At 44.6% G+C, this 18,216-nt stretch overlaps 1 protein-coding gene across 1 annotated transcript in view; it reads right to left on the bottom strand.

Moving 5' to 3' along the window:
• Window positions 1-17,976, bottom strand: part of ST8SIA5 (ST8 alpha-N-acetyl-neuraminide alpha-2,8-sialyltransferase 5) — a 66,468-nt gene extending 48,492 nt beyond the window's left edge. The window contains exon 1 of the mRNA XM_066601844.1: window positions 17,810-17,976. Within this exon, the coding sequence (XP_066457941.1) occupies window positions 17,810-17,940 (131 nt within the window). The 5' untranslated portion in view covers window positions 17,941-17,976. The remainder of the gene's footprint in view (window positions 1-17,809) is intronic.
• Between the last annotated feature and the right edge of the window lie 240 nt (window positions 17,977-18,216).

Genomic DNA, 18,216 nt, shown 5'->3' with positions numbered 1-18,216 from the left:
AACCGATTGAAGTCAATGGATTCTATTTGCTGCGCCTTGCGGGTGCAGATTTTGCGTGGGTGCAGTAAGACTGCCCTTACTGATATTTGCCTACGTCCCTAAAGTTTCCAGGAGTCCTGTTCTCCTGAGTTTCAGTGGTGAGAGCCCCACCAATCATCAGATTATCCCCTATCCTGTGGATAGCGGATAACTTAAAATCTTGGTACAACCCCTTTCAGCATGTGTTTACATGAAGCAGATTTGATGCAGATTTTTTGATGCAGACCAAAATCCATATCACATTCCGAGTAGAAATACGCACCACTGGAGCAGATATTGATGTGAATTTGCAGCAGACTTCACCCCTTCAGCTGAAAGGGTGAAACATTCGCATTTAAATCCGCAACAATTATGTTGCTTTTGACTCAAAATGTGACATGAATTTTGGTGCAGATCCATGCCAAAATGTGAATACACCCTAGAGCAGACAGTCCCACTTTGGGACCCTGTATCCCGCTTTCCCCTGGGAACCGAGCTAAACACCCATTTGTCCCGCTTTTGGGACGTCGAGTCACCATTAAAGTAATTACCAACCAGGGTGCCGCAGCTCCTCAGCTAGTAATCACCTAGCTGCGTCACGGACAGATGCACACAATGACGGCAGTGTGTGCATCCGGGATCTTCATCCTCTCCTCTTTGATTCCGCAAAAGCAGAGGAGAAGAAAGTAAGTGCTGCTGCAGGTTCACGCACTTCCACCTGCAGCAACGCTGAGAAGAGGAGCAGTGGCGCTCTGAAGACCAGGGAAAGGGTGAGCATATGGGTTTCAGGGGGGCTCTATTAGTACTGGAGCTACTGTGGGGGGTTACAGTTACTACTGGAGTCGATATAGGGGACACTACTGGTAATGGCTTCCCCTATATCAGCCTTAGTATTAATAGTATTACCAATGAGGCCACTGTGGGGGTCACTTTTACTACGGGGGCTACTGTGGGGAAGGGGGGGGTCACAATTACTACTGGGGCTACTGTGGGAGTCACTATTGCTACTGAGGCCACTGGCGGGGGTCCCTATTACTACTGAGGCTACTGTGGGGGACACTATTACTACTAAGGCTACTGTGGGGGACACTATTACTACTAAGGCCACTGTGGGGGACACTATTACTATTGAGGTCAGTGTCGGAAACACTATTACTACTGGGGCCATTGTAGAGGTCACTATTACTACTGGGGCCACTCTACACGTGGCAGCATATCTCAAGCTGACTTAGGATATGTTTACACATGGCAAAAATGCTGTGGAATGTCCACAGTGGAAATTTCTTCTGCAAATTCCACAGCATTTTCACATCCAAAAACAGTCAAAATCCGGATCATTGGTGCGTATCCACAGCTGATTTCACACCGTGCGGCGCTCCCCCTCCTCCATAGGTTTCACACTGTCAGTGCTTCCCGGCTTGCAGTTCCCAGCGACATGTAGTGGCTTCACATGACCAGGTCGCTGTGACCTGGAAGCCGGGGAGTGCTGACAATGGGAAGCCTATGGAGAAGGGGAGGGGGAGTGCTGCATAGTGTGGAATCAGCTGCAGGTATGCGCCTGATTTCCAGTCAAAATCCGCACCAATGATCCAGATTTTGCCTGTTTTTAGATGGGGAAATGATGCACAATTGGCTCCCTGACTTCTTTTAAACGCCCTGGTACATTTTATAACGACTGAGGTAAAATCATATGCTGTGATAAGCCCTGCCCCTGACAACACCTATTTATCCCGCTTCGACCCTGGGAACGCTTGGTAACTTTATGTACAGTGTTGTGCCACTTCTGCCGCATATGATGTCCTGGACAGCCCCGCTGGAACAGCGGCCCCAAAGAAACTGCTATGGCTCCTAAGAGGGTAAGTCCATCACTGACCACCATTGTGCTAGAGGGAAGTCCTAAGCAAGGGGCTTCCCTTCTATGGCAGGCCGTAATGGGTTTTCAGAAGCAATTACTACACTATTCAATGAAAAAAAATCTAAAATCCATCTTTTAGTGCTTCTATACCAGAACTGAGGTTCCCGTCATGACGTAATCAGGGCTGACATCCACTTCTAATTCCGATCTCTAAGAATTAAGGGAAATATTTTGTCAAAAAGTTGAAAAATCGGATTCCAAAAGCTCTAGCAAAGGAAACAAATGTCCTTTTCACAGGAGCCCGGCGTGGAAAAGAGAAGCTTTGTGTGAAGATTCATAAAAGAGGACGACAAGTGACTGACACATTCTATGATTTTTTAAATTGTTTTCAGATTTTGTGCCCCGTGCCTGGAACTTCCCAAACACAAACCACGTCTAGATAGAAGCTAATGGCACGCTCAGATCCCGTCTATAATTCAACAGAGGGAAAACTAGTAATTTACTCCGAAAAAATGCTGAATGTTCAAAACCTCAACATCCTGACGGCTCCCGGATCACAGAATCCAGAACTCATGTTTCATTTCCTTACGACAGATGGTAGTGATGACATGACAGATTTATGGATTTCTTCATTGTGCAGTACAATAAACGAGGGGGCCCTTTAACAAGAATTAAAATGTGGCTCTCCTAGTGGTCACGGCATGGAAATTCTGTGTCTAGACTGTCCGCCGTGGTGAGAACTGCTACAAAACAGTCGATCATCTTCAAGCAACTGCCCGTGAACAGCAGGGCTACAAATTTATTCATTAAAGGGAACCATGAAAATGACATATTACTTAAATCAGGCTATTATTCTAAAAATGAGTGCTATTTTTTGTAACTATTCACATAAATGAATCCTGAAATATTGCAGTTTTCATATTGGCCACTAAAGCAGCACAATAAACACTTCCTGTTTTCTGCAACCTACCTGTCAACTTTGCTGTATAGATTCAGACACAATGAGCAGAGTCATCTCATTGTCATTAGAAAGTGAGGAGCGTTATTGAAGTCTTTATTGTACAGCTAGAGGCCTAGATAAGTCAGGATAGTAACACTACACACAGATAATGTTCTGTATGTTCTGAGCGAGAAGCGAGCGATACTTAAGCGGTGACCTGCCTGTTTAAATGCTCTGCACGAGCGCTAGGAATAGGATGGGTCATCCATAGACTTCTACACACAGTAGTCTGAAAAGAATCAGATTTTGAGACCGAACAAAGACTTCACCATGGGAACGAGAGAGCAGGTAAAAAATACATCCCCACTCTCCCTCATCTCTTTAAAGGTAATGGTGCTCTTCAATGGTGATTGGTTCCCTTTAAAGGGGTTTTCCATGTTTAAAAATAAGGATATGCATTTTTTTCCCCCAAAACAGCGCCACTCTTTTCAATGGGCTGTTTTGTATTGCAGCCTAGCCCCATTCTACATCACTGGACTAAGCAGCAGCCTATAGATAAGAGAGGTGCTGTTTCAGAAATATAGGAAAACCCTTTAAAGGAAGGTTGTCAGCTCATTTTTGCCTATAAGGTCAGTGTCACATGGACGTAAGCGCATAATGCGTGCATTTACCCAATAGGTGTTGCATATATGTGCATGTTTTACCATTCTCCCATTCATTGAAGTGGGCTGTCAATGTAATTAGTTTAACGTGCTCTTTCCCTGTGCAGGACAATAGAGCAGGCTGCAAACTTTTTTTGCGCAAACCAAATGTACACGGAAAATATGCTTATGTGAACCAACCCATTGGAATCAATTGACTGTGCGCAAATACATTTGTGTGACACGCAAACTCAATATATCAACGTATGCGCAACTGAATGATGGTTAGAACGATACCATTACCTCTGCGCACTGTGACCATATGTTAATTAGCCTTGGACCACCCTTCTGTCAGCGGTCTCTCTCCCCCCCCCCCTTTTCCATTAAAAACGCTCCCTTCTATATTGATGGACGTCCCCTGCTCCGTCTGCTGAAGACGTCATGTGCTCCACGTACGGCGCACTGCACTGAGGATGGTGCATGCATGTGACGTCATCCCTGCCAAGGAGGGGTCGCAGTGCGTCACAAGCACGCCGTAGATGGAACGCTGGAGACTAAAGACTTCCTTCCTACATTATATTGTATTTGCAGCTGCATTTGGCCACCAGCATATTTCTGTAATTCCATGAACAGCACACGGGCCTCTTCCAGCCAACGAGGCTACACAAATACAATACGAACCTCATGGTTGTAAGCGCAAGTTGCACCCAAGTCTCTTACGCACCTATATATGTGATATAATTAATCTCCATTTTTTATATATATTAATGTGCCCCAGCGCTAATTACATGATGGTTTTCACCATGTCGTCCTATGCTTAGTCCAGACTGAAGACTGCGGGATTGTGAGGAAGCTGCTTTCCACGTGCTTCAATCTACAGCTGAACCAGCTTAGTGGGAGCTCAATTTAGTTGACAAAAGAGATTATCAATCCAGAAAAAGAATGAAAAAAAAATATAAAAATCTGAAAAATGACATGTTTTATTCTGCTAAATGAGCCTAAAGCGGTTGTAGGAGGATACGAGGAATCTCCGTCCGCACAAGTGTGCTGAATGCGCAGTATTAACACCCGGGGGACAGAGCTGGTCCAGGTGAGGCTCGTACCGCATGTGGGGGGCCTGCAGCTGGGTGGCTCTTTGGAAGCAGTCACAGATAGAATCAGCTACATTTAGGTCTCTTTCACGTGGACCATTTTCTGTAGCTAAGGGCTCTTTCACACGAACGCTGTGAGTTTTGGCTAAAAATCGCATGAATGAGAGGCAGCCATGACCAAGTCGCCGCTGCATCTCCTGTTTTCTCGGACATTCAGAAGGTCGAGTGCGGCGTGTACACGCAACAGCCCGGAATACCGTAGGCCGGGGGTAGAAAGTTCAGCTCTGCTAAACTCCCTCCCCCTCTCTGCCCCTTGCCGGGGAGGAGGCAAGTCGGCGGTTTATCAGAGCTATTCGTGCTAAACTCCCTCCCCAGAATATGGCGCTGCCGGCAAGGGGAGGGAGAGAGACTTTAGCTGTGTAAGCTGCTGGACAAGATAGGCCAAGACCTATCTTTTCTGGCCAGCGTAAAAGCACCGGAAAATCGCCCATCTGAACAAATGCATTGGAATCCAATGCTTCAGATGGTCGCCATTTTGGGCTGGCATTTTATCGCACGTTACATGCATCAAAAAATTGCGGCTAATAGAATTAATGGTCTCCTATGGAAATCTTCAGATGAACGACTTGTAGCCACATCAAAAAATCAAGAAAAAGATAGGACACCAGCAGCAGAATTCAGAAACTGCAATTTTCTGGCATAAAATCGCAGAAGCCTCCATAGACTCCTATGGGAGACTATGCGAGCCCGGGAGCTGGAGGGATTTCCCCATGGTGAGGAGAGAGGGATTCCCCTGCAGGAGAGCTGGAGGAAACCCATCTCTCCCCGCTACAAGAGAATCCCTCCTTTCCCCCTGCAAGTGAATCCTTCCATCCCTGCAGTGGGGATATTCCTCCTTCTGCCCTGTGGGGGCCTCTCTCTTTCTTCCCGCTATGGGGATATACCTTCATCTCTCCTAAAGGGTAATCCCTCCATCCCCGCTGAGATGAAGGGAATCCCCAGTGTGGGGGTCTGGAACGCAGACCGTAATGCGAATGTTGCCTGTATCCAAATTAAGAGGAAATATTATATAGAGTACTCATAGAGAACCATAATAACCACTACACATAAGACCGTCTAGTGATCAGAATGAATTCTGTTTATTGTTGTACATTGCTAGTTTATATGCAAGTTGTAAAGAAGGCGTTTCCAAATGTTACCTGATGCCTGGTTACAAAGTACTTTTGGCAACTGTAAATCAACAAGCTTTTCTAAACAAAAGGTATCAACAAAACTGTTTGAAGTAGACATGGAAACAGTTACAGTGTGATAATACAGGTTTTGTTAATTACATTTCTTGTTTGGGAAGAACTGTAATCTTCAAAGTTCATCAGCAATTTGCACATCAAAAGAGGGGACATTGTTTCTAGTTTTCACATAGACAAAACTGGTTCAGCCACCTACTCGGAAGTCAGCACAAAGTTGGTAAGTTGGTATTCAGTAAGATAACTGAATAAAATCTAATTAGTCATACATTTAGTATTTTAAAATCAATATTCAAATAAACGCTTGAATATACCTTTTTACATATGATTCTATATCCAAATTCTACTAGCAACTTCCGGAATGTTTTACATATAATACATAACATTATATAACCAAATAACTAATGTCACATTTATTACACTGTTTCCTTATCTTTCTTATATTAGGTTATTAAAAATATTGATTGACCCCTATCATTCCCCCATTTGGACATCAGAGCCACCATTATCTCCTGGTTCTGTCACCCATAGGTGCCGGGTTCCCAGGTAGGAATGGTGCACTCTATGTCCATCAAGATATGAAGACATAATATCAAATATTGCAAGTCAATCAAGTTCACAATACAGTAATCTTAGATTTATCAACATCAATATCGTCATCGTCATATTAGACACTTAAAGGGGTGTATTTTTGGGTATGTCTCAAAAAGTCTCTACAGGAGTGGGGACAGATAATAGACAAGTCCGCAAAATGTCTTCTCCACTCCTGAGGTTGGGCATACATGTGTGGGAAATATTTGCCCATCCAGTCCATCGCTTCTCCATGTGGATCGTTCGTAGTGGTGCTTCCCAATAAGAAGACAGTCCAATAAGACAAATGCAGAAATCAAAATCAAAATGTCCATTACCTCCCCCACCCAAACAACGCCGGGATCCCACCCATCACTTTTCCTCTGGCTCGGGAACTTTCTTGCAGTGGGAGGCATGTATCCACTTTTACAGAAGTAGGCGTTGACAACAGAACTTGGTATGGTCGTCAAACCTTGGGTCCAAGGCCTTTACTACGTGTCTTTTTGCGACCACCCAATCTCCAGGTGGCAAGAAATGAGTCCCCTCTAGGTTGTCAGGGTCTGGAATTGGGGAAAACACTAGATCGGGTGTTATTTTCAGTTTACGACATAGTTCTTCTACATATTCAATAACCTTATCACACCCCTGCTGTAGGGCCTGTGGATGGTACAGGCCTAATCTTGGCATAGAGCCAAACAACACTTCTTTTAACTTAAGCATATAATTTTAGTTCTTTCAACTTTGTTAAACTCTGCGGGTGGTATGGAGTGTAAAACGCTTGTTCCACCCCAAGGCTGACATCACCTTTCGCATCACTTAACCTGTAAATTGTGTACCTCTGTCACTCTCAATTGTCTCTAGTACCCCAAATCTACATACAAGTTCTGACACAAGTTTAGCCACTGTACATTGTGCGGTGGCTTTGAACAGGTCCACACACACAAGGACGTACTCATACCTGCCTGATTTGGGAAGCTGGATGTAATCGATTTGTAATCTCTGAATAGGATACAGTGGTCTGGGTGTGCGCTTCACATGCCTTCACATATGCCTTTGCCAACCTGTCGAACCCTGGAGCATACCATACCTTGTCCATAACAGAAACCATGGCATTCCGAGAGGCATGCACTTTCCCGTGAGCTAGGACGGCGAGGTGGGTGTAGGCAGCCGCTGGTACATCATCTACGTCCCGTAGGACGCCAAATTCCAAATCAACAAGAGCGGTGGGACCAAGATCCAACTTACAGCACAAGGGGTCTTGCGTCCTGTCCTAGGAGAGCTGCAGCCTTGGCTGCCCTATCCCCTTGTTCTCTGGTGACTGCCCCTGCGTGTGTGCTTTAACCTTTATTATGGCCACTTGTCCTGGCAACATGATAGCTTAATGGGCTTGCCTTGTGCCGTGAGAAAGCTCCTGGACCGCCAGATGGGTCCATAATCGTGTGCAGTACCAAAGGCGTACCTGGAATCAGTGTAGATGCTGGCAGTGGTACTTTTCGCAATCGTACAGGCCTCAGTTCCTGCGCTGACATGTATGGCGGCAGTGGCTTTTGTACAAGTATCTCATTCAGTGTGACTACTTCAAAACCTGTTACAAGCCTTCCTTTGTCATTCAGGTATCTAGATCCATCCACAAACATTTCAAGGTGGGGGTTTAGGAGGGGTTTGTCAGTGACATGTGCGAACCCAGCTGTCACAATCATGCTGGTGTTCTGCGTCAAAGGCCTCCTCTTCATCATTAGTCAGAGAATTTGCAAAGAGCTGGTCCTCTGTACTTACTCCCCCATTTGAATCAGTGTCACCTAATGGTAATAAGGTGGCCGGATTCAAAGTGGTGCAACGTTGAAATGAGACATTGGATGAAGAGTGTACTGCAAGTTCCATTTTGATCTGTCTAGCACGGGACAGATGTCTATGGCTTACCTGTGTCAGGATACCATGTATGTCATGTGGGGTGTAGATCACCATGGTGTGATCTAGGACAACGTCAGAACTTTTGTCCATTAGTGCCTGAACTGCTAGAACCGCTCGGACGCAGGATGGAGACCCTCTAGCCACCGCGTCAAGATGGGCACTGTAGTATGCTACAGGTCGCTTTTTGTGTCAGTACAGCGGTGGCGTGTCCCTCCATCTCAGTGACGTACATTTGGAAAGGGTTGTCATAGTCTGGCAGCCCCAGTGCACCCGGTTACCTGTACTTTCAGCAGATAGAAGGCTGACTCGGCCTGCGAGGTCAGGGCAAATGGCCGTGAACCCAAACAGTCGTACAGAGGCTGCATGGTCATGGAGGCAGAGCGTCCATTGCCAATAGTATGAAACCAGTCCCAAGAAGGTACGCAACTGGGCATGGGAGGTGGGAAGTTACATGTCACTTACCACCTTCATGCGTTCCGGCGTCAGGTGCTTAGTACCTGGACCTAGGCAGTGGCCCAAGAACACTACGTGAGACTTGCAGAACTGAAGTTTCTCTTTGCTGGCTTTTCAGCCATTCTACTCTGATGGAGGAAACACAAAAGGCTTAGTGATGCATTGAGGTAACTGTCAGCAGTACATAAAAGTAAATTAAAAACAAATCATCAACATATTACAAGAGGGCGGTGCCCTCGCGAATTGGCCAGGCGTCTAATACCAGTTTCATGAATCTGGTGAACTGGTATTGGGCTATACTGTGCCCCTTGTGGCAGCACTATCCAACAGTACTGCTTTCCTCTGAAATTAAATACAAACAAATACAGACAGTCTGTCGAGGTCCGTCTGACTGGTAGCCCAAAGGCTCAAAGGAACGACACTAAGAACTTGTTTCTCTGCGTGCGTAAGAGTGAAGACAGGGAGAGGTGTCGCTAGGTCTGCTGCCATCCGACCGAAGGTCGGGTGACTTTCAGACCTGGGGTGTATACGAGCCTCACCGGACGGGTGAAATTCGATACAAGATCCCAAGGATCCCATCATTTCGGTTCCCAATATGCTTTCAGGACTTTCCAGCACAAGGAAGCGCATGAGGCATCGTGACCCTTTAAACATTACCTCTAGTGGTTCAGTTTCTGCCAGCTGAATCGGCACTCCTGAAACCCCTTGCACCAATTACTGCTAGATAATCAAGCTGGTATTCTATTAAAATAGATCAGAACCTTGTAGCAAAAAAATTAAAAATTAAAAATTTAGAAATTGCTGACCTGCAATACCTGGATCACCTATGTCAGATATCCAGTTCCTTGGGCTAAGCAATGACTCAGGAATTGGAGTTTGTCTTGGAGGTGACTTACTATTTGTCAGGACCTGCGGAAAGCTGAGTTTCTGCAGTAACTATCAAGACAAATACATGAGCCGGATCTACCAAGAGAGCAGTTAGTTTACAAAACCTCCTCTGAACTGTCACTTGAGGTCTCAACCCGTACCGATCCATCCGGTGAAAATTTGATGGATGCAGATAAGGCTTGTAAGATATTAGTACAAATAACAGACATGAATTACAACAAGGCAGAATAATCCACAAACATGTATTCATATTGGAATATGATATTCTTTAAGCAAATTCATTATTAATCTGATCCTGCCTGCAATGTCTCATCAAATTTGAGAAGAAAAAAAATTTCCTAACTGCCCAAGCTCCTCACCCCCTCCTTTGTAGACAAAAGAAGGATGAAACATTACCTACTTTTACATTATCTAGCTCCACTCCTTCGATGCTGGTCGTTTGCATGTCTCTCCTACAGAACATTCTTTCAGAGACAGTGCAGTACTAACAGCATTTAGCAGTGATATAGACGTCCAACCAATCACAGAACTGACATTTACACAAAAAGCAAAAATATATATATATATATATATCTTAAAATCCCTATGTTCTCTATTTTTAAGACCGTATAATTCACATAATTCATTACAAGTTTCTTGTTTCATCAGCGTCTTTCTTCCTTTCTATGACACTGAATTTTATCTCTATGAAACAATAGCTAAGATATTAATAAGCAACTAAAACATTCAGACTTCAAACAGCATTAATTATTAGTAATTACTAGACGTATACTTCTCTCCTAGGCTGGTCTGTGTTGAGGGTGGAAGAACACCTCTTCCTATTGTTCTTCCCTCCCATCTCCTTACATCACCTAGCCCCACCCCCTGTGGTCTGGCTCAGTGTTTGGTCTTTCTTGCCTCATTTAGTTTCTAGCCACCGGACAGTATACACCATATAACACAATCTAACTCTCATACGGGCCCTTCATTAATACACACACATAAAGACAAAAACATTTGCATGTCAGTTACTACTTTTTAAGTGTCAGTACTTCCTCACTTGTCTAAAAGTGTCGGTACTTCCCAACCCTGCTTATTTCCCTCGTCTCTACTAATTCTCTTATGTTTATTTTTATCCCAATCTGTGCCACAATAGTCTTTCACATAATTTTAGATTATAGTTCCCACTGCCTTCCCTGTTTTACATCTGCTTCTATATCACCCTCCGCTCCCTGCATCTCTTTCTTGTCCTCATGCTTCCACTCACTAGCCTAGGATCTAGTGAGCATAGGCATAACCGGTTTGCACCGAGGAGCTCCGCAAGCAGGGCAGCTCTCTCTCCAATCCGGGTTCTGTTGTCCACAATGCCAGCAGGTCCATCCCTCCAGTCCAATGTTTGACCTTGGAGTGGATGACTTGGCATAGGGTGGGGGGGGGAGGAGACGGTTGGAATTGAGATGAAGGAGGGGGTGAAGGTTGAAGAGGAAACTGACCCCACAATGAGAGAACATTATATACCTGTGTCTTGAATTCTTTTCTCATTTTATTTTTAGCTATTGAACAGTATATATATATATATATATATATATATATATAATACAACATACTTCCTATGTAGCCAAATATAACCAATTCTTAATTCACATTTCTTTGCAAAGACAAGTAGGTCTTCTAAAGCCCAGTACTCCCCACCCTTTGAAATGTATCTTATCTTCTATAGAACACAGAAACTTCTCCAGACAAATAGCTGTATAACTGGTTCCACCGCCTGTAAACATCTTCTAAACTGCAAATTCACACTCACTAAGGGGGGTTTTATTCATTCCTATACGGACTGATAGTATGTGAAGTAGAAATTGGGATTGTATTTACTGTACACCAGACTTCCAATAATGAGCGAATTATGTATAGATAAGAAAAACTCTTAGTACCGCGGTTTTTACACGATTCGCTCAGAATAGGCTACCCAATGACAAACACAATACAACTTATGCCCATTTCTACCCACATACTGATATTCACCACACTGCGACCACTCAGCGGCCAATATATTATAGGGGGCTTTATTCCACCCTGGCATAATTAACAATTCATCGGACACTTCTTTGTTCTTAGCTACCGACATTTTCGTACTATTGCGGATTTTCTTAAAAGGCGACATTTTCACACTATGCCAGATTATCACAAGAAATTCTTCAACTATCAGTTTATCAAAATTTTCCTTTAAAACAAACTAGTGTATTACTCTCTGCGTAATCCTGTTCACAGCGCTATTAATGTATATTGCTGCAAGGAGCAAGACTTAGTTCAAATTACGCTTTAAAGAGAGTTAGACACTATAAAAGGTTCATACTGTAGTTGATTGGGACCCCAACAAGTGGGATGGGGACCAACACTCATCCGCCAACCTCCCCAGCCATCCTTCACACCTTATCCTCTTTACCAGCAGTATGGACAATGGCTGGCGGTTTATGTACACCAAGAGGCTTATTATTTTGTATTCTTTCACACACATAAAACAATTGTGTTTCACTATTTTCTGTGCAGTCTTTTACTATTTCTCTAGCTGATTTCCATATAGGCATACTACTTGCCCTGTACGTTTCCCATATTGTCTGTTCCTTTATCTAAACCGGCGTCTCTGATATCTTTCATATGCTTTTTCCCGTACTATTGCCAGAACTCATAGTTAAAGGTTCCCGCTTTTCTAAGTCCTATCTTTCTATATTTTATCGTACGTCTCCCCCTTCCCTTTCTCTTATGGACTTACCTCTTGATTTACCACTGTAACACAGCATTGAGGATGCATACGGCTTTCCTCAGATAAATCTGGCGGTCCCTTCTGCCAAGTCCGAAACTGGCAGGATAACTATTTATTTTATTTCCCACTATTCATCACTAAGTAAACAGGACCTGATATCACCTAGTAAACTAAGGACCCCTGGTCCCTGGTCCTGGAATAGTTTTACGGACTCCTTAAGGGGGGGTTTAGGGGATTTCTGGTGATATTATAACAGACTCAGTAAAAGCAAATTATGGCTAACATGACACAGACTATCAACGTACAGATTTCAACAATTACTACAGGCAACATGGCAATATACACACAAGGGTTCTTCCGTCTAGCACGGTTACTAAGAACACCGTAAATAACAGGCAGAAGCGTCCTATATAACATACAGCAACTCACCCCCTGTCGACACGAGACTTGAAGTCAGGAGAGCCCAGAGCTTGAGTGGTAAGTCAAGAGCTTACCGTATACCGGTGTTTTGTAGATCTGGGGTCCCGTGGCCTCTCGTCCGGCTGGTCGGCAGGTAGTGTAGTCAGGTATCGGCTGCAGGTAAGGAGTTAGCTTCTGCCCCACGTTGGGCGCCAAATAAACTGTGGGGGTCTGGAACGCAGACCGTAATGCGAATGTTGCCTGTATCCAAATTAAGAGGAAATATTATATAGAGTACTCATAGAGAACCATAATAACCACTACACATAAGACCGTCTAGTGATCAGAATGAATTCTGTTTATTGTTGTACATTGCTAGTTTATATGCAAGTTGTAAAGAAGGCGTTTCCAAATGTTACCTGATGCCTGGTTACAAAGTACTTTTGGCAACTGTAAATCAACAAGCTTTTCTAAACAAAAGGTATCAACAAAACTGTTTGAAGTAGACATGGAAACAGTTACAGTGTGATAATACAGGTTTTGTTAATTACATTTCTTGTTTGGGAAGAACTGTATGATTGACCCCTATCACCAGCAATGAAGGTAAACACCCCGGGACTTTCCTTCATTTCTCTCTCCTCTCGGAGGAACAGCACTTTTTTCTGTAACACGCAGCTACTAATCGTATGAATGGGCAATTTCACTGCTAATTAAGCTCAGGACTTGATAGTGGAAAATTGTGTATTCACACAATTTTCTTGCGAGTTAGTTGTGAATTTGTTTGCGCGCAGAATTTTTGCAAAATTAGGTCCCTTGTGTGAACAAGTCCCAAGCACTATACGCTGATCCCACTGGTCAGCACTGCTCATGTGGGCAGCACTGGTTAATCATAGCAGTTTTAGACTAATGATGTATACTTATACACATCAGGTAGACAGAGAAGCTGCTGCAGCCATCTTTGTTTCTCCAGAACCAGAGGGTTGCTACTAGATATACCCTATCCACAAGATAGGGGATTATGTGCTGATCAGTGGGGGTGCAACCTCTTGTATCCAGTGAACAAGAGTCTAGATCATCCCCGAATGAATGGAGCGGTGGTTAAGCACGCATGTTGCCACTCCATTCATCTCAATGGTACAGCCCTGCATAGATGTCTGTTTGAATTCAGCTATCTTCAGCAGTCGCAGCGAAATCAATGGAGGAGCAGCACGCATACTCAATCGGTACTTCATTGCTTTGGCGCCCCTTGCTGTCATGATTGGTTGGGGCCTCAACAGTTGAACAGCAAGTTATTTGCTGAGTCAGCAGGCAGTTTCTACCGTCTATGTGATCCGCCATTTGGGATCCCCACCAATCAGTTCATTGAAAGGATAGTGGTGCAAAGGTAAGTGCAGCTGTTACTTCGGTCTATACTGATCACAGTGCCAAACATTGTATAGTGGCTGCGCCTGGTATTGTAGCCTAATCACATTCACATGAATGGGACTGAGTTGCTCTCAGGCCATGTGACTGATGAACATGATGTCACAGGCCTGAGAAGAGGCAATGGCGCTTACCTGAGCACCGCAACCTCTTCAATATCTGATTGGTGGGGATTACAAGCAGCAGATCCCTGCCGATTAACTATTGATGACCTATCCTGAGGATAGTACAATGCCGGAAAACCCCTTTAACAGAGAGGTTCACTAACTTTATCTCCGTGCATTGTGGATGTTAGTGTGCTCAATAAAAGACATGAACAGTACGACTATTTGTCAGATTGCGTTTGTGTGTAGTTGTGAGTTGGATAACAACTTTACCACATCAATTCAGAAACCCAGATCATTCCAAAGGGTTCACTTAGGCTGCCTGTCCACTGGCGGGTTTGAATTGCGTTCCCCGTGGCGATAATCCGGCCGCGGGGAACGCAGTGAAAGCTCTCCATAGCACTATGGAGAGCGCTTTCCCCCTGTCCATGAGCGGAGAATCATTGCGATTATCCGCTCGCGGGCGGCAATTTGCAGCATGCTGTGAATTTATTGCGATTCTCCGCAGTCCGCCTATCTGTCAGATAGGCTGACAGCAGAGATCCGTCTGCCGGCTCCTACTCCCGGGCGGATACCGCAATGCCTGTGGACAGGCAGTCTTAATCTTTTTTTGCACCCGGCGCGGGTGACAGGTGAGTTGCGGCGGGGAGCGGGGGGGAGAGAGGGACAGGGAGATCTCCCCCCCCCCCCCCGTTCCTCCCCGCTCTCCCCCGCCGCTCCCCGAATCTTTAGAGACGAGTGGGGAGATACTCGGCTAAGGCACTACTCACTCGAGTAATGTGCCTTAGCGAGTATGCTCACTCATCTCTAGTTTCAACAAATTGGCTTGATTTTGCTTTTGCACTTTTGCAGCTTTTCTGTACGGATTTCCATCTTTTTTTGCCTGCATTTCTGAATTGCGTACAAAAAAAAAACGCTTTGAGATTTTCTTTTTATTTAATTTATGGTCACCCTCGTTACATGCATCTAAAGTGCAAGTGCAATCCATTTTTTTAACACATACATAGGCTTGAATGGCTGATTTTCTTACAAAAATTGCACTGAAATAGGACATGTTGAAATTACTTGGAATTTTGTCTGAATAAAAAAGTAGCCCACGTAAATGCGCCAATTGGTTCGATTTTCATGCGATTTCGGAAAGATTTATTTGGTCCAAAGTTTGCACAGAAAAATCAAGCGTGTGAATACGCACCAAGATGCAGAGCTATAAGTAATATCATCGGTACACTTCTGTGCAATTGTGTATAGGTGATAGAACAGCATTTTATATTATGGTTAGGGCTCCTTCACGTATGCATTTTTACGCACACCTCAGCACAACGCATTTGTGCTACGAACAAGGTTTTTATGTGCGTGTATCGCTGCAGTTTATTGTATTTTTGCGCACGCAGGCGTACACACCCTATGTAAATGTCTCTTAAGCTTAGTGAGTACCAGATGTGTTCTTTTTTCACGGAACTGCGCAACATGCTGCACATCTGTGTAATAGACTTCTGTGGGGACCTTTGGTGCGCAAATGCGCACAAAATAGAGCAGGTCCTAGTGAGGGCAAAAACTAAAAAGGTTTGTAAACCCAATGATACAATGGGTTCTATTCTTTGTGTATTGCGCCTGCAAATTTTGTGTACATATATACATCCATACAGGAACCTATTCTGTCATCCTTTATATTAGGGCAAAAACACATGGGCGCATGCGCTAATACGCCTGCCGCTACAGAGCATATAAACACATAAACCGGGATTTTGGCGGGTTTTTTCGGACTATTCAAACTTTGCACTAATGCGAGCCAGTTTGAAAAAAGTTGCAAGATACGTCCTACCCTATCTTTCTCGTATGTAGTATTGACGTGCAAAAATCCCGATGGTGGAAACGAAACCATTGAAATCAATGATCATCACGGCCGCATAACAGGACAAAATCACGCCCCTCTGCTTAACTCTGACTGTACGAAAGTTCCTCATTAGGGATGAGCGAGTATACTCACTAAAGCACTACTCGCTCGAGTAATGTGCTTTAGCCGAGTATCTCCCGGCTCGTCCCTGAAGATTCGGGTGCCGCCGCGGGGCGGGGAGCTGCGGGGGAGAGCGGGGAGGAACGGAGGGGAGATCTCTCTCTCCCGCCCGCTCTCCCGCCCGCTTTCCCCCGCTCCCCGCCGCGACTCACCTGTCAGCTGCGGCGGCTCCCGACTCTTCAGGGACGAGCAGGGAGATACTCGGCTAAGGCACATTACTCGAGCGAGTAGTGCCTTAGTGAGCATACTCGCTCATCCCTATACTACTTTCTTTAGATACTGCTAGTGTTAGGGCATATTCACATGAACAACTTTTGTCAGTTTGAAAATCGGACTGAAATTGTATAGAAATAAATCATGTTATTCGAAATGGCTCCAATTTTTCAGGACCGAATTTTCAGGACAATTTACCTGTCCAATTTACGGACCCAAAGAATCGCACTGAAATCAGACGGACATAAAGCATATTGTTTTAGATGGTGATATTAACACTTGCCATTTTTTAACATTCATAGGGGGAAAAGTTGCATCATGTTCTTTTCTTGCTTCATTTTCGAAAGGAAATAGTACATGTAAATGTGCGGTGTCCCGCATATCGAGCAGGGTGTCCGCGTGCTGTCCAATGCGAGTTACACCTGAGACTCTCGGGCACAACACTTAAATTGTTCGTGTGAATAAGCCCCTAGGGATGCACACAGGAGCTCTTAGAGCCGCCCACCCCACACAGTATGCACACGATTGTATGGAAAATGTTACAGTCACTCGTAATTATATCTGCTGTTCAGTACAAAGTGGCACTGCCACCCACTCTCACAGTGCGCACCCATTATAAACCTTACGTACAGAACACACAGTTTGCACCATTATTAATGTATAGGCGAAACCCTATATTATTGCAAGCTGTTCAGACACTTAAATAGAAGAGGACTGGTACAGAACAAAGTGATAAGGCATCATCAGGGGTAACACAGAGCTAACAATTGAGTGCCCACTGCCCAGCACAACTTGGTGCCATGGGTCAAAAAACTTGATTTTCATTCTATGTACAGGCGAAACCCTATGTTATTGCAAGCTGTTACAGAGGAGGGGGTGGTAAAGAACAAGGTGATATTGCTTAGTCAGAGGTAATACAGTCCTAAAAATTGATGAACCCCATAAGCTCATTTTTTCTTAGCACCCATCACAACTTGGTGCTATCAGTCTAAAAACTTGATTCTATGTGCAGCCCTGCTTGTTCACACTTATGTCATGCTCCTGGTGCAGGATACATTGTCCCCAGCATGTTACCATAACAGGACACACACATGGATACATTACAAATGTGACTGCATTGGCCACATGGTCTCTTAACCCCTCTTGTGCAGACCTTTGCAGAAATATTCACCACCACAATGGTGCAGGGTTAGAGTTAATGAAAAGGTTAATGGATCACCTTGCCCAAAGTCACAGGAATTATGCTACGGTCTCTAATGCAGCATGACTAGCTGTGGAAGAATGGGTTAATGAATGGGCCACTTACCTTTTGATGTAGTTCCTGCCATACAGGATCTGTTGCAGCAAGGTCACCAGGGCAAAGGCGCAGATGAAGATGAAAAATAAAGTTCGGTTCCCCAGCAGATCCCTGCTGGATGAGGGGTCTGCGTACCCCATGACCAAGGCACCCCCCCAAAACCACCACCCCAGGGACTGTGATGTATCTGAAGCTGCTTATTTATTGCAGGACTGCAGGGAAGAAGATGTCCTTGTTATTCACAGTGAAAGCATGACAAGCCCCTTGCCCAGCCCCCCTTAGCTCTACCATCCAGAGGACAAGGTACCCCATTGTGCAGCTTCCAGGGTAAAGTTTACAAAAAGCCCAGGACATGGGAAAAGGGACGATTTCCCCCCCTGATCTCCCCACTTAGAGGGGTGCAGAACAGGCAGGTC

Source organism: Eleutherodactylus coqui, chromosome 5 (assembly GCF_035609145.1).
Source record: "Eleutherodactylus coqui strain aEleCoq1 chromosome 5, aEleCoq1.hap1, whole genome shotgun sequence".
Classification (NCBI taxonomy): domain Eukaryota; kingdom Metazoa; phylum Chordata; class Amphibia; order Anura; family Eleutherodactylidae; genus Eleutherodactylus; species Eleutherodactylus coqui.
Note: the sequence above shows the minus strand (reverse complement) of the source record. Positions and strands in the feature narration are given on the sequence as shown.